At 50.6% G+C, this 17616-nt stretch overlaps 1 protein-coding gene across 2 annotated transcripts in view; it reads right to left on the reverse strand.

The window, feature by feature from the left end:
• LOC145360384 (tolloid-like protein 2) overlaps window positions 1-17616 on the reverse strand; it is a 186934-nt gene that overhangs the window by 40273 nt on the left and 129045 nt on the right. For both annotated transcript variants that reach the window (XM_080215578.1, XM_080215577.1), the window contains exons 11-13: window positions 9131-9247; window positions 7733-7878; window positions 1171-1366 (exon numbers count right to left, since the gene is read on the reverse strand). In XM_080215578.1, coding sequence (XP_080071704.1) covers window positions 1171-1366; window positions 7733-7878; window positions 9131-9247 — 459 coding nt within the window. The remainder of the gene's footprint in view (window positions 1-1170; window positions 1367-7732; window positions 7879-9130; window positions 9248-17616) is intronic.

The following is a 17616-nucleotide window of genomic DNA, read 5'->3' on the forward strand; positions in this document are numbered from 1 at the left end:
TCTCAGCTCGGTGTGGGGGGGGGGTAAGGGGTCCTTTCTCAGCTCGGTGTGGGGGGGGGGGGGTAAGGGGTCCTTTCTCAGCTCGGTATTGCGGGGGGGGGTAAGGGGTCCTTTCTCAGCTCGGTATTGGGGGGGGTAAGGGGTCCTTTCTCAGCTCGGTGTCGGGGGGGGGGGGGTAAGGGGTCCTTTCTCAGCTCGGTATTGGGGGGGGGGTAAGGGGTCCTTTCTCAGCTCGGTATTGGGGGGGGTAAGGGGTCCTTTCTCAGCTCGGTGTGGGGGGGGGGGGGTAAGGGGTCCTTTCTCAGCTCGGTATTGGGGGGGGGGTAAGGGGTCCTTTCTCAGCTCGGTATTGGGGGGGGTAAGGGGTCCTTTCTCAGCTCGGTGACCCGTAAGCCGGGGGTCCACGGGGAACGTCGCTGGGACCTGCGATTGGTTACGAGATGGATTAACGATCCGGAGGAAGGAAGGGAACGTACCGGTGTCAGATTCTCAGACAACCCAAAAATAAACGGGAAGGTGAGTCGCGGGAGGGGTAGCGAGAGTTTACGAAGAGGTACCGATCGGTTCAGTCAGAGGGTGAAAATGTGGCAAACGGAGCATAATGTGGGGAAAGGAGAACAAGAGTATTATATAAACGGAGAAAAACTGCAGCTGAAAGGACTCGGGGGAGTTGGGGGGTGGGGTACGGGGCTGGGGAGAATCCTGTGCACAAAACACAGAAAGCTCGCGCACAGGTACAGCAGGTAATCAGGAAGGGTAATGGAATATTGGTCCCAATTTCAAGAAGTTTGGAGTATAAGAGTTGGGAAGTTTTGCTGCAACTGCATAAGGTGAGACCACACCTGGAGCACGGTGAGCGTGGGGGGGTGGTGGTGGGGCGGTGGGGGGGGACACACACAACTGACCCAAGGGAACACAACAACACTGAGGTCAACCCCAGGGAACTCTGCTGATCTGCGGCCCTCTGCAGTAAGGGTGCGGGAACCAAATGCCATAGGGATTTTCCAAAGGAATCGGGAAACAGTTGAGGACACGAATGTTATCAGGGCTGCGGGAAGCAGGAGGATGGGACTAACAGCATTGATCTCCAAAGAGCCAGACCCGATGGGCTGAATGGCCTCCGGCAGTACTATCCCGTTCTCCGATTCTGTGAAAAGGGGGGACACGCACCTTTGAAATAGTTTGCCGCGAACCCAGCCTTGTTGATGGAACTATCGGACATGAACCTGAGCCAGAGTTTGTTGGAGCTGGACTTGACATCGTTGGGTTTGTTATAGCCACAGAATTGACCGATCAGAGTGGCGTCTGCACTGTCACCATCGCGGATCTCCAGGTAGTCGTAAGCACAAGTGTCGTGCCTCTCGATCTGGAGAACAGAAAATAGGAAAAGGTTTGTGCAGAGAACGGTCAGAATCCGGGCAGCAACCAGCCAGAACATTCCAGAACAGGAAATAGAATCACAGAACCCTACAGTGCAGAAAGAGGCCCTTCAGCCCATCGAGTCTGCACCAAACACAATCCCATCCAGGACCTACCCCCATATCCCTACATATTATACCCACTAATCCCTCTAACCTACACATCCCTGGATACTAAGGGGCAATTTCTTAGCCTGGCCAATCAACCTAACCCCCACATCTTTGGACTGTGGGAGGAAACCGGAGCACCTGTTGTTCTCTGGAGCAGTGTACTTGGTGGCTGTGGTGAGTACCTGATTTAGTTGGAATCGCTTTGTGACTGTACTTCCGGTTCGCGGGGTTTGTGAGAGTGTATTTTACTTCCGTACCGGAAGTTAGGCGAGGGGATTGTCGGGAAGGGGGAGCGGGGGGTATAAAAAAGGAGGTAGCGGCATAGAGCGGGCAGTGGAGTGAGTGCGGGCTGAGTGAGAAGGGCTTTGACTCGCTGGGCTTAGGCGAGAGCAGGCTTAGAGAAGGTGAGTTGCAGATTTCTACCTTTTGCCACATACAGGAGGTTGGGACATGGCAGGGGCTATGGGGAGGAACATAAGCTGTGTTAGGTGCCGCACGTGGGAGTTTTTGGTGGCGTCACGTCTCCCCAAGGTCCACATCTGTGCAAAATGTTTAGAGTTGCAGCGCTTGAGGGCCCGGGTCAGGCAACTCGAGGGGCGTTTGGAGGATGCGTTTCTGGTCAGGGAAAACGAGGAGATAATGTCTAAGAACCATGAGCAGGAAGAGGTCCCAAGGGCTGAAGAGCAGGAAGGGTGGACAACTGTTAGGCGGAAAAAGAGGCAGAAGAAGAATAGTCAGGGTCCCCCGGCCTCCCCAGTGGCCCCCCCAAGATTCATCGACAGGGGCACAAAAGGACAGACAGGAGGGACAGAATGACTTAGAGGGACAGAAGGGGGCTGGCAAGGTGATAGTGGTAGGGGATGGGAGGGTCCAAGGCATTGATAGGAGGTTCTGTGGGCAGAGGCGTGACTCCAGGATGGTGGTCTGCCTCCCTGGAGCAGGGGTAAAGGACGTAACGGACAGGGTAGAGGGAATTTTGAAAGGGTAGGGGACCCAGGCAGAGGTAATAATACACATAGGGGAGGGGGACGTAGGAAGGAGGAGTATGGTAGATGTCCGTAGGCAATTTAGGGAGTTGGGGTCCAAACTGAGGATCAGGACCTCCAGGGTGGCACTCTCTGGGTTGTTGCCCAGTACCAGCAGGGCTAGGAATAACAAGATCATGCAGCTGAATGCATGGTTGAGGGATTGGTGTAGGGTAGAGGGCTTTACTTTTGTAGACCACTGGGAGGTGTTTAGGAGAGAAGGGCAATTGTACAGGAGGGGTGGGGAGAATTTGAATAGGAGGGGAACTAGTGTCTTAGCAGGGAGGTTAGCGGGTGTGTTTAGGAATGGTTTAAATTAATAGGGACGGGGGGGTGGGGATATGGCTGGGAGAGAGTTGGGTGAAAGGAAAATTATCAGGGAGAAGGAGGTTCCGAGGGACACTTGTGGGTTGAACTGTGTCTGTTTCAATGCTAGGAGTGTGACAGGAAAAACGGATGAGCTTAGGGCCTTGATGTGTGTGAGGCAGTTAGATGTGGTGGCTGTAACGGAGATGTGGTTACGGGAAGGGCAGGACTGGCAGCTGAATGTTCCTGGGTACAAGTGTTTTAGGTGTGTCAGAGGAGGGTTGAAGAGAGGTGGAGGGGTGGCACTGTTAGTCAAGGAAAACATCACAGTAGTGCAGAGGGAGGACGATATGGAAGAGACAGGGATTGAGTCACTGTGGGTGGAGTTGAGGAATAAAAAGGGGGAGATTACGTTGCTAGGGGTGTACTATAGGCCACCCAACAGCCTGAGGTCAGTGGAGGAAGGCATTTGCAGGGGCATTTTGGATATGTGCGGGAAGAATAGAGTGGTTGTAGTGGGAGACTTTAATCTTCCTGGAGTGAATTGGAGGGGGCCTAGAGCTGGGGGTACGGAGGGAGAGGAGTTTGTGAAATGTGTTATGGAAGGGTCGCTAGAGCAGTATGTAACTAGTCCGACTAGGGGAGGGGCTATACTGGATTTAGTGTTGGGTAATGAGCCGGGGCAGGTGGGTGAGGTAGAGGTAGGCGAACATGTGGCTAATAGTGACCACAAGTCCGTCTACTTTAGGATAAAAATGGAAAGGGACGAGTGCCGTCCGAACGGGAGTGTGCTGAACTGGGGGAAGGTGAACTATAGCAGGATTAGGAGGGAGCTGAAGGACACTGATTGGGAGGGACTGTTAGCTGGAAAGTCCACGGTTGGCAAGTGGGAGGCTTTTAAGGGCAAACTGATAATGTTGCAGGAGAGGTATGTTCCAGTTAAGTGGAAGGATGGGAAAGGTAGGATTAGAGAGCCGTGGATTACAAGGGGTATCGAAGACTTGGTAAGGAAGAAGAGGGAGGCGTATGTTAGGTCGAAACGACTGGGTACGGAGAGTGCGCTGGAGGAATATAGAGAGAGTAGGAGGGAGCTAAAAAGGGGAATTAGAAGGGCGAAGAGAGGGCATGAAATGGCTTTGGCTGATAGGATTAAGGAAAATTCAAAGGCATTTTATTCCTATATTAGAAGCAAGAGAGTAGTTAGAGGGAAAATTGGTCCTCTTAGGGACAAGAGTGGAGAGTTGTGTATTGAGTTGGAGGGAATGGGGGAGCTCCTGAATGAATACTTTGCGTCGGTATTCACGAAGGAGAGGGGTTCGGAATCGTGCGGTCTCTTGGAGAGAGCTGTGGATCAGTTGCAGGAAATATCTATTACGAGGGAGGAAGTGCTAGGGCTTTTAGGTAGCGTAAGGACGGATAAAGCTCCGGGGCCTGATGGTATTTATCCCAGGCTGCTTAGGGAGGTGAAAGATGAAATTGCTGGGCCTCTGGCGCACATCTTTGTCTCTTCGTTGGACACAGGTGAGGTCCCAGAAGACTGGAGGGTAGCAAATGTGGTACCGCTGTTTAAAAAAGGTAGCAGGGATAACCCTGGAAATTATAGACCGGTGAGTTTGACATCGGTGGTAGGGAAATTAATGGAAAAAATACTTAGGGGTAGGATGTATGAGCATTTGGAGCGTTGCGATCTGATTAGGGATACGCAACATGGCTTTGTTAGAGGGAGGTCTTGCCTTACGAATCTGGTGGAATTCTTTGAGGAGGTGACAAAAACGGTTGACGATGGGAGAGCCGTTGATGTCATCTATGTGGATTTCAGTAAGGCGTTTGACAAAGTCCCTCACGGTAGGCTGGTAGAAAAGGTTAAGGCGCATGGGATACGAGGACAGGTAGCTAGGTGGATTGAGAACTGGCTGGGTAATAGGAGACAGAGGGTAGTTGTGGAGGGGACCTTTTCGGGCTGGAGGCCAGTGACCAGTGGTGTGCCGCAGGGCTCAGTACTGGGACCTCTCCTCTTTGTAGTGTACATAAACGGCTTGGAAGAGGGTGTACGTGGTGTGATCAGCAAGTTTGCGGATGACACCAAGATGGCAGGGTTGGCGGATACTGAGGTGGAATGTCAGGTGATACAGCAGGATATAGATAGGTTGGTACATTGGGCAGATAGGTGGCAGATGGCATTTAATCCTGACAAATGCGAGGTGATGCATTTTGGAAGGAATAATGCAGAGAGGAGCAATGTGATAAAAGGTAGACCGATTAGGAGTATAGACGTACAGAGGGACCTGGGAGTGCAGGTTCACAAATCCATGAAGGTTGTGACACAAGTGGAGAAGGTTGTTAGGAAGGCTTATGGAATGCTAGCCTTTATAGGTAGGGGTATAGAGTATAAAAGCTGCCGTCTAATGCTTCAGTTGTATAGAACGTTGGTTAGACCGCATTTGGAGTACTGCGTCCAGTTCTGGTCACCTTACTACCGGAAGGACGTGGAGGCTCTGGAAAGGGTGCAGAGGAGGTTTACCAGGATGTTGCCTGGCATGGAAGGACTGAGTTATGAGGAAAGGTTGGAGAAACTGGGACTTTTCTCCTTGGAAAGTCGGAGATTGAGGGGAGACATGATAGAGGTATATAAGAATATAAGATACTGAAGGGAATAGATAGAGTCAATAGTGAGAGGCTGCTCCCTAGACTGGGTACAAACACGAGAGGTCATGATCTAAGGGTGAGGGGGGAGAGGTATAATTTGGATATGAGAGGAAAGTTCTTCACGCAGAGGGTCGTGGGGGTATGGAACGCGCTACTGAGTAGGGTGGTGGAGGCAGGAACGTTGGACTTGTTTAAGGTTTACTTAGATAGGCACACAAGCGAAACGAGGATGGAGGGTTATAGTAGGGGGTATTAAATAAGGTCAGAGCCTCGGGAGACACCGGAAATGCAGACTTACATGTTAACGTTTTTGTCTTTTTATTCCGCAGGTGGAGGTCCACCTCGTTGTCAAACAAGGGGCATGCACACGGTGGCTCTTGGAGGTTCCGGGATTGGCCTAGTACTTCGTGTCGGTGTGTGTGCTTGATCCTGGACCGGTAGACGGGCGCCGCAACAGCTCAGTGACTAGCACTGCTGGCTGTGCAGATACATGGATTTGGGCCTGTGTCTGTGGGAGTTTGTGCATTCTCCCTGTGGTTGCATGGGTTTCCTCCGGGTGCTCCGGTTTCCTCCCACACCCCAAAGATGTGCTCTTAGGCTGATTGGTTTACCAAATTCTCCCCTGAATCTGGCTACATTAGGGGTTCCACTTGCAGACACGCAGGGTAGAATAGGTGTGGGAGGATGCGGCAGCGCGGGCTCATTGGGCCGAAGGGCCTGTTTCCCGTGCTGGGTTGTTCTTTGTTCTTTGTACCCGGAGGAAACCCACGCAGACACGAGGAGAATGTGCAAACTCCACACAGACAGTGACCCGAGCCGGGAATCGAACCCGGGACCCTGGAGCTGTGAGGCAGCAGTGCTAACCCACTGTGCTACCATGCCGAAATCAATCCCATCAACACTCTCACCGGATCCTGGGATCATTCCACCCAATCACTGCTGGGACTGAGCTCCCTGAGGAATGGATCTGAACTGCTCAAATGATCCCCCTTAATCCCAGCCCCACACACGGACCAGAGGCTAACAGTTACCCAGTCCCCAGATCACTCAGTGCAGGGATCCACTACCGAGACCACTCAGTGCAGGGATCCACTGTTGAGACCGTTCAGTGAGGGATCCACTATCCAGACCGCTCAGTGCAGGGATCCACTGTCGAGACTGCTTGGTGAAGGGATCCACTACTGAGACCACTCAGCACAGGGATCCACCATCCAGACCACTTAGCGCAGGGATCCACTATCCTGACCACTCAGTGCGGGATCCACTATCCAGACCACTCAGTGAGGGATCCACTATCCAGACCGCTCAGTGAGGGATCCACTATCCAGACCACTGAGTGCAGGGATCCACTATCCAGACCGCTCAGTGAGGGATCCACTACCGAGACCACTCAGTGCAGGGATCCACTGCCCTGACCACTCGGTGAAGGGATCCACTATTGAGACCACTCAGTACAGGGATCCACGATCCAGACCACTTAGCGCAGGGATCCACTATCCTGACCACTCAGTGCGGGATCCACTATCCAGACCGCTCAGTGAGGGATCCACTATCCAGACCACTGAGTGCAGGGATCCACTATCCAGACCGCTCAGTGAGGGATCCACTACCGAGACCACTCAGTGCAGGGATCCACTGCCCTGACCACTCAGTGAAGGGATCCACTATTGAGACCACTCAGTACAGGGATCCACGATCCAGACCACTGAGTGCAGGGATCCACTATCCAGACCACTCAGCGAGGGATCCACTATCCAGACCACTCAGTGAGGGATCCACTATCCAGACCACTCAGCGAGGGATCCAGTATCCAGACCACTCTGCGAGGGATCCACTATCCAGACCACTCAGCAAGGGATCCACTATCCAGACCACTCAGTGAGGGATCCACTATCCAGACCACTCTGCGAGGGATCCACTATCCAGACCACTCTGCGAGGGATCCACTATCCAGACCACTCAGCAAGGGATCCACTATCCAGACCACTCAGTGAGGGATCCACTATCCAGACCACTCAGTGAGGGATCCAGTATCCAGACCACTCAGTGAGGGATCCACTATCCAGGCCGCTCTGCGAGGGATCCACCTGTGTTTCTCTGTGATCACAGACAGGCTTACAGCAGTTACACTCGTATGGAGAATATCTCCTTCGTGCGTTCTGCCCACAAGAAAATCTCCTGTCCCGAGAATGAATAAATCACAATAAATGAAGAGAGAAGTTTTACCTCAAAGGCCTGGAATACGAGACCAATCTGATAACTCTCATCAACTGTGATCCTCCAGATGCATTCCTTGGACGGTCGGTAGTCATCTGGATAATTGGGAGACTGAATCTGTCCGCTTTCCTTCCGAATGTCCCCTCCGCAGATCGCTGTGGGGTGAACAGGAGAGAGTGAGGTACGCCGGCGAGGAACATTCATTACAGATCGGAGCCCCCCTGCAGCATTCCAATCCATCCTGAGGGAATACCCCGTACCATCCACCGCTCCTCAGATACTGGGGCAGTCTGTGTCCAAACGCAACAAGATCTGGACAATCTTCAGGCTTGTGGGGGGGGTGGTGGGGGAGTGGAGGCGGGGGTGACAAGTGGCAAGTGACGTTCGCGCCACACAAATGCCAGGCAGTGACTGTCACCGATACTGCCCCTAACATTCAATGGGATTTCCATTGCTGAATCACACTCAGGAGGAGGCCACTCTGCCCCTCCAGCCTGCTGCACCTTCAGTATTGACCATGGCTGATCCCCCAGCAATGCCGTATTGCTGTTTCCTCCCCCCTGGCCCACAGCGCCACGTTTAGAGTCTTACACATTTCAATCACTTCCCTTCTCACCGGGGTGGTGGTGGTACACGGATGCCAAGCTGCCCTGAGGCGCCCCTCTCCTGCCCAAATACCCCTGAGAGCAGATAGTCGCCAAGAGGTTGGCAATGCCCCCAATCCAGCTTCCAGCCGGCCTCCTCATCCGGAGAGTCCCACCAAGGAATGACGGGGTCAGTCTCTACGAGGACAGAGTTATTCCCGGGCCAGAGAGGTTGACCGTACCCACGGCGCAACGTGAATCCCGGCTCTGTTCCACGGTCCGAACCCACTGCCCACCCGCTCTGCGCGTACCCCCCCCTCCCCGCTGTCCGTTACCCCGAGCCCAGGCTACATTCCCTGGGGATGAATCCCTGTTTCTCCAGGCCCCACCTGTGGGTATCCCCGTCTTCCCAGCCTCCGGCTGGGCCGTCCCCAGTCAGGGTCTCGCCCAGACCCACGGGAGCAGGGAAAGCTGAGGGGGGGGGGGTGGGGGCGGGGGGCTCAGGGGAGACTCCCCCCCACCCCCCCCATCTGAATACCCACCGTCACAGGAGGGAGAGAGGCCATTCACCCACCGTGTGTGTGTGTGTGTGGGAAAGGGTTGACTCAGCCATGCCACCTCCCGAACTCGGGACACCGGCTACTCGTAGAAGCAGGCCGTTCGGCCCATCGCTCTGCGTGCCAGCTCCTTGAACGGGTTTTTGTATCAATCCCACTCCTCAGGGTGACTGGTCTGGAAATCTCACGCGGTTATATTGTGAGCACGATTCATTTCACAAACTAACACCTTTTGAAGGCGCGGTTTAGTTTAATAATATTTGTACCTTCATAAACAGCAGAGAAGCCTTTCCCCACCCAGTTGCTGCTGCTACGGAATTCAATCCACAGCCGGCTGTCTGTGGAAACGATCGTTTCCGGAAGCTTCTCACCACAAAACCGACCTGAAAAGAGGAGGCACGAGATCAACAACCGTCGCCGGGAGCAACAACCGTCGCCGGGATCAACAACCGTCGCCGGGATCAACAACCGTCGCCGGGAGCAACAACCGTCGCCGGGATCAACAACCGTCGCCGGGAGCAACAACCGTCGCCGGGATCAACAACCGTCGCCGGGAGCAACAACCGTCGCCGGGATCAACAACCGTCGCCGGGATCAACAACCGTCGCCGGGAGCAACAACCGTCGCCGGGAGCAACAACCGTCGCCGGGAGCAACAACCGTCGCCGGGAGCAACAACCGTCGCCGGGAGCAACAACCGTCGCCGGGAGCAACAACCGTCGCCGGGATCAACAACCGTCGCCGGGAGCAACAACCGTCGCCGGGAGCAACAACCGTCGCCGGGAGCAACAACCGTCGCCGGGAGCAACAACCGTCGCCGGGATCAACAACCGTCGCCGGGAGCAACAACCGTCGCCGGGATCAACAACCGTCGCCGGGAGCAACAACCGTCGCCGGGAGCAACAACCGTCGCCGGGAGCAACAACCGTCACCGGGAGCAACAGCCGTCGCCGGGAGCAACAACCGTCGCCGGGAGCAACAACCGTCGCCGGGAGCAACAACCGTCGCCGGGAGCAACAGCCGTCGCCGGGAGCAACAGCCGTTGCCAGGAGCAACAACCATCACCGGGAGCAACAACCGTCGCCGGGAGCAACAGCTGTCACCGGGAGCAACAACCGTCGCCGGGAGCAACAACCGTCACCGGGAATAACAACCGTCGCCGGGAGCAACAGCCGTCGCCGGGAATAACAACCGTCGCCGGGAGCAACAGCCGTCGCCGGGAGCAACCGCAGTTGCCAGGAGCAACCAGCGTCGCCAGGTTGCGGATTCAAGGCCCATTTGCAGAATCTGAAGCATCTTTGACTAACGTTCCAGTGCAGCGCTGAGGGAGGGCAGCATTGTCGGGAGGTACTCAGGGAAACATGGATCTGAACACATTTTCAGAGCCAGGCCCTACCCAATGTGAGCAGCACAGGCCCAGATAGGCCTCAGGCCTCAGCTAAATAGTCCAGGCCTCTGCTGGCAGCTGCCTCCCCTCCACTGGGCCTTTCAGGGACATTTCTGTTTGTTTCAGCAGTAGTGGGCCTTAGGATGTTGTGTTAGGAGTCATTTGTTGGCAGTCGCTGGTTAGGCCGCAACAAACCCCTGAAACCAGAGGCGGACAGGCCCGGCCTGGGCGCGGCCCAACACTGATCTCTCCTTTGACCAGGTTAGAGACTCCTCATTAACATACTGCAGGAGATAGTCCGAACACGGGAGTTTATGTTCAGGATCCCTGGAAGTATAGCAAAGGGAAGGGAGGGTGGGGGTGGGGGGGAAGGGGTGAAGGAAAGGGGAGGGGGTAAGGGGGGTGAGGAAGGGGAGGGGGGAGGGGAGTGAGGAAGGGGAGGGGGTAAGGGGAGTGAGGAAGGGGAGGGGGTAAGGGGGGTGAGGAAGGGGAGGGGGTAAGGGGAGGGGGTAAGGGGAGTGAGGAAGGGGAGGGGGTAAGGGGAGTGAGGAAGGGGAGTGAGGAAGGGGAGGGGGGAAGGGGAGGGGGGAGGGGAGTGGGGAAGGGGAGGGGGTAAGGGGAAGGGAGAGGGAGACGGGGAGGGGATGGGGTAGGGGAATGGGAAAGGCAAAAATGAGACAGGAGAAGGGTAAGACTCAGCAGATAGTGCCTGGGGAAAGTGAGCTGAATGGGTTGCAACTGGATATGGTTCACTCAGGTCACATCAGGAAAAATGGTAATTAAAAGCTGAGATTAAAATCCTGAGATGTAAAATATTCATAGTCACACAGGTGAATTAATGACACAAATAAAAATACCAATGGATTTGACCAAATCTACTGCTGAGATACAGTTACAGCACGAGCAAGTTTACAGAATGAAAGATACTCGACTTTGCAAAAAGACCCCCGGGATGGAAAGGGAGGAGGGATTGTGAGAAAAAACATCACAGTGATGGCGGGAGAACTGAGAAATAAGGACAGGAAGTGCTGAGAGTGAAGGGAATTGGAGTGTTGGGGCAGAGTTACAGCAACTAATAAACTGCGATAATCCTGGGGGATTTCAATCCAATATAGACTGGGCAAACCAAAACTAGCAAAATAGCCCAGAGAACAAGAACATAAGAACATAAGAACATAAGAAATAGGAGCAGGAGTAGGCCATCTAGCCCTTCGAGCCTACCCCGCCATTCAATAAGATCATGGCTGATCTGTCGTGGCTCAGTTCCACTTTCCCGCCCTCTCCCCATAACCCTTAATCCCCTCTCTTATCAAGAACCCATCAACCCGCTTCTTAAAAATATTTAGCGAGGCAGCCTCCACCACTTCAACGGGCAGAGAATTCCAGAGATTCACCACCCTTTGAGTGAAGAAGTTCCTCCTCAACTCCGTTCTAAACCGCCTCCCCTTTATCTTGAGGCTGTGCCCCCTAGTCCTACTGTCTTTTTTGAGCGGGAAGAGTCTCTCCACCTCTATCCTATCCATCCCATTCATCATCTTATACGTCTCAATGAGATCTCCCCTCATTCTTCTAAACTCTAACGAGTACAAGCCTAGTTTATTCAGCCTCTCCTCATAGCTCAATCCCCTCAACTCCGGTATCAGCCTAGTAAACCTCCTCTGCACTCCCTCCAGGGCCAAAATATCCTTGCGCAGGTGCGGCGCCCAAAACTGCACACAGTACTCCAGCTGCGGCCTCACCAATGCCCTATACAGCTGCAGCAAGACCTCCCTACTTTTATATTCAATCCCCCTCGCTATGAAGGCCAGCATCCCATTCGCCTTCCTGACCACGTGCTGCACCTGCAAGCTGGGTTTTTGCGACTCATGCACAAGGACCCCGAGGTCCCTCTGCACCGTCGCCTGGGAAACATGTTGGAGATAGTTTTCTATAATTATCTGTTAAACAAAAACAACCAGGGAATAAGCTGTTAGATCTAGTGTGTGTAACAAGCCCTGGTTAATTATTAATAGTTTTACAAAATGATCCTCTGGGAAAGAGTGATCATAATGTGATAGAATTTCAGATTGAGTGTGAGAATAATGGGATTATATCTGAATATAGGGTCTGAAATGCCAAAATGGACAATTTCACATTTTCCCACATTATACTCCACTTGTCAGTTCTTTGCCCACTCGATTAATCTTCTGTGTCCCTTCGTAACCTTATTGTAACCTCTTCACACAAACCATCCTTCATATCTTCGCATTGTCAGAAAATTTAGCATTCATCCCTTCACCCGACCATTGATATAAATTGTAAAGTGTTGAAGCCCCAGCTCTGATCCCCGTGACAAACCTCTTGGTACATCTCGACAACCAGAAAAGGACCCATTTATGCTTACTCTCTGTTTCCTGTCAGCTAGCCAATCTTCCATCCAAGCTAATATATTACCCCCAACACCAAGAACTTCTGTTTTTTTCACAATAACCTTTGAAGTAGTATCTTATAAAATACCTTCTGAAAATCCACTACATCCACTGGCTCCCCTTTATCCATCGCACATATTATTTCCTGAGTGTACATATTACAGAGAAGGAGGTGCTGGAAGTCTTAAAGCACATCAAGGTAGATAAATCCCCGGGACCTGATGAAGTGTATCCCAGGATATTGTGGGAGGACAGGGAGGAAATTACGGGTCTCCTAGCCGAGATATTTGAATCATCGATAGTCACGGGTGAGGTGCCTAAGATCGGAGAGTGACAAATGTTGTGCCTTTGTTTAAAAAGGGCTGCAGGGAAAAGCCTGGGAACTACAGGCCAGTGAGCCTCACATCTGTGGTGGGTAAATTGTTGGAAGGTATTTTGAGAGACAGGATCTACAGGCATTTAGAGACACAAGGACTGATTAGGGACAGTCAGCATGGCTTTGTGAGTGGAAAATCATATCTCACGGATTTGATTGAGTTTTTTGAAGGGGTAACCAAGAAGGTAGATAAGGACAGTGCAGTTGATGTTGTCTACATGGACTTTAGCAAGGCCTTTGACAAGGTACCGCATGGTAGGTTGTTGTATAAGGTTAAATCTCACAGGATCCAGGGTGAGGGTATCTAAATGGAGACAAAATTGGCTTCTTGGCGGAAGCCAGAGGGTGGTTGTAGAGGATTGTTTTTCAGACTGGAGGCCTGTGACTAGCAGTGTGCCTCAGGGATCACTGCTGGGTCCACTGTTATTTGTCATTTATGTTAATGATTTGGATGAGAATATAGGAGACATGGTTAGGAAGTTTGCCAATGACACCAAGATTGGTGGCATAGTGGACAGTGAAGAAAGTTATCTCCAATTGCAACAGGATCTTGATCAATTGGGCCAGTGGGCTGACGAATGGCAGATGGAGTTTAATTTAGACAAATGCGAGGTGATGCATTTTGGTAGATTGAACCAGGGTAGGACTTACTCAGTTAATGGTGGGGCGTTGGGGAGAGTTACAGAACAAAGAGATCTAGGGGTACAGGTTCATAGCTCCTTGAAAGTGGAGTCACAGGTGGACAGAGTGGTGAAGAAGGCATTCGGCATGCTTGATTTCATCGGTCAGAACATTGAATACAGGAGTTGGGACGTCTTGTTGTAGTTGCATAAGACATTGATAAGGCCACACTTGGAATACTGCGTACAGTTCTGGTCACCCTATTATAGAAAGGATATTATTAAACTAGAAAGAGTGCAGAAAAGATTTACTAGGATGCTACTGGGACTTGATGGATTGAGTTATAAGAAGAGGCTGGATAGACTGGGACTTTTTTCTCTGGAGCGTAGGAGGCTGAGGGGTGATCTTATTGAGGTCTATAAAATAATGAGGGGCACAGATCAGCTAGATAGTCAATATCTTTTCCCAAAGGTAGGGGAGTCTAAAACTAGAGGGCATGGGTTTAAGGTGAGAGGGGAGAGATACAAAAGGGTCCAGAGGGGCAATTTTCTCACACAGAGGGTGGTGAGTGTCTGGAACAAACTGCCAGAGGCAGTAGTAGAGGAGGGGACAATTTTGTCCTTTAAAAGGCATCTAGACAGTTACATGGGTACGATGGGTATAGAGGGATATGGGCCAAATGCGGGCAATTGGGACTAGCTTAGGGGTTAAAAAAAAGGCAACATGGACAAGTTGGGCTGAAGGGCCTGTTTCCATTCTGTAAATCTCTGAGTCTATGACTCCTCAAAGAATGTCAATAGATTTCTCTTCCACAAAACCACACTGACTCTGCCTGATTATCCTGAGTTGATCTAATTCATCTTTAATAATAGCTTCTAACATTTCCCCTGGGAAAGATGTTAGGTGAACTGGCCTGTAGCTTCCTGCTTTCCATCTCCTTTCCTTTTTGAATAAAGGAGTTAAACTTTCCAATCTAATGGAACCTTCCCTGAATCCAGGGAGCTTTGGAGAATTAAATCCACCGTATCAACTCTCTCATTAGACAGTTCATTTAAAACCCCTAGAATGAAGTCCACGGGGATCGGGGATTTGTCAGCCGCAGCTCCGGCAATTTCCTTTGTATTACGATTAGGGTTAGGTTTAAGGTGCGGGTGATCGTAACTCCATTTCCTGACTTACAGCCACTCCTGGGATGATATTTATCTCCTCTATTGCGAAGACCAATGTGAAATAATTGTTCAATTCATCCGTCATTTCCTTATTTTCCATCATTAATTCTCCAGACTCACTTTCTATAGAACCAACACTCACTTTATTAGTTGGTCAAAAAATATTTATAGGAGCTTTTACTATCCATCTTTATATTTCTCATTAGCTTTCTCTCGTTCCCTGGAATATCTGTTTTCCCTCCTTATTAATATTTTAGTCATTCTTTGCTTTTGTTTTAAGATTCTCTGCTGTTGTCTGACCTCCCACCCGTTTTTACATGATTATATGCATTTTCTTTGTTTCATATCATCTTTAACTTTTTGATGGGACCTCCCCTTGGAATTTTTCTTTCTCATTAGAATGTGTCCATTCTGAAATACCCCCTTAAATATTTGTCACTGTATCTCTGTTGACTGATTCCTTAACCTCATTTACCAATTCACTTTACCTAACTCTGCTTTCAGGCCCTCATAATTGCCCTTATTTAAGATTAAAACACTAATCTTAGACCCACTTTTCTCTCCCCCAAACTGGATGTAAAATTCAATTATATTATGATCTCTGCTACCTAGAGGCACCTTCATATTAACCCTAGCTCTTTACACAATACCAGGTCTAGTGATAGCCTGCTGTCTGATTGGTCTATCCTGAAAATATTTGATGAATTCCTCATCGTTTCCGGTCGAGAGTCAGATTAACCCTCCCCCCAGCCCCCATCCCCACCCCATCCCCCCTCCCCCCCACCATGATTCTTGCTGTACCTTTCTAACAATCTCCTGTTATTTCTCCCTTTATTTCCTGTTCCACCACAGAATCACCAAATCCCTCCAGTGCAGAAGGTCATTCGGCCCATCGAGTTTGCTCCAGCTCTCCCAAAGAACATCCCACCCAGGCCCACACCTCACTCTATCCACGAGACCCCTTGCATTTACCCCGCTAACCCCCCCTAATTTACACATCTTGGGACACTCGGGGGCAAGTTAGCTTGGCCAATCCACCTAACTTACACAACCATGTACCTACTGTGAGGGGACCTGTACACAAGCGACTGCCTTTACCATTTCTCATCTGTAACCAAGCCATTTCCACATCCTGGCTTCCTGAAGTGAGCACATCCTCCTCGACTCTGCTAAAGTCATTCCTCATTCCTGTCCTTCCTGCAAGATTCAAGTTCAAATCCATACCGTCCTGTAGCTATCAGATTGTTCTTACTTATTTGTGCTCTCAGTTCATCTGTTTTGTTTTGAATAGTACACGCATTCAGATTCAGAACCTTTAATTCTTTCTATTATTTTTGTGGTGTCGAGCCTTATTGTTGATTTAGTCTTAGATTTGTACTCTCTGTCCCTCCCTATCGCAGTCAAAGAATCATAAAATCTACAGCACAAAGACAGACGCTTTGGCCCAAACGGGTCCATGCCGACCAACAACCCCATCGAAGCTAACCCCATTTGCCTGCATTTAGCCCATATCCCTGTAAACCTTTCCTATCCCTGTATCTGCCCAAATGCCTTCTGAATGTTGTCAAAGTCCCTGCCTCAACCACTTTCTCCAGCAGCTCATTCCACACACGGACCACCCTCTGTGTAAAAAAAGTTGCTCCTCGGGTTCCCATTAATTCTTTCCCCTCTTAACTTAAACCTCGACTCTCTAGTTCCCAATTCTAGCTTACAGTCAAAGAACAAATACAAAGAACAGGCCCTCGTAAACCTCTTCTTAACCAACTCAAAGCTCTCTTTAACTAACTCAAACCTCCCTAACTCAAATCTCCCTAATTAACTCAAACCTCTCCTTAACCAACTCAAACCTCTCCTTTAGTTTCCTCTGAACCTATTGGCTTTAGACTGGTTCTTACTTGAATAATTAGAACATAGAACATAGAAAAACGACAGCACAAACAGGCCCTTCGGCCCACAAGTTGCACCGATCATATCTCTACCTACAAGGCTTACCTATAACCCTATTAAGACCCATGTACTCATCCAGAAGTCTCTTAAAATCTCCTGACGTACACAGAATTGTTTTATACATTCTCTAGGTCCCATTTTATCCAAGAATCTATGATTTTGATTTATTTTGGCAAAGTGTATTGGGGAATAAATATTTGCCCAGACACCTGAGATAACCTCCCAGCTCTGAATTGGTATCGGGGGAACTTTTATATCCATTCTACAAGGCAGATGGAGCCTTGGGTTAATGTCTCTTCTGAGAGATGGCACCGCTGACAGTGCAGCACTCCCTCAGAACTGCACCAGAACATTGGCCTTTATTTTTGTGTTCATGCCCTGGTGTGGGACTTGTGATGATACTGTGCCTTTAAGAAATGTGTTTTAATTATGTTTCTCTGTAGGATGTTTCTGCGTTCCTCAGTAATTTGTTGGCACCATGTTGTCTGTAGCTGGTGTCCTGTATTGTTACTGAGGCAGTATAATTGACATCATTCTGATTTTAACCTGAACTAATGCAGTGGCTTTAATAATCCCTTAGGATTGCAGAATGTAGCTTGGTTGGGGGTGACTGACATGTGGCTGGGGACAGCTATGCTCCACAGAAAAGTCCAGTTTTTAGTTTCGCTTCTCAGTAGTAGGTTGCATGGCGAGAAGCTTTTCCCTCTCTCCGGAGCTGGAGTTTCTGTTCTCTGTGTGGCTGTTCCTGGGAGTTGCGCCAGGTTAAAGTGACCTCTCTGAAGTTTGGCTGTTTTGGGGATGTCCTTCCCTGGCCTGACTAGAGGTGTTACAAAGCTGAAGATTCA

The sequence above is a fragment of the Carcharhinus amblyrhynchos genome, chromosome 31 (assembly GCF_965287045.1).
Source record: "Carcharhinus amblyrhynchos chromosome 31, sCarAmb.v2.hapA, whole genome shotgun sequence".
Lineage (NCBI taxonomy): Eukaryota > Metazoa > Chordata > Chondrichthyes > Carcharhiniformes > Carcharhinidae > Carcharhinus > Carcharhinus amblyrhynchos.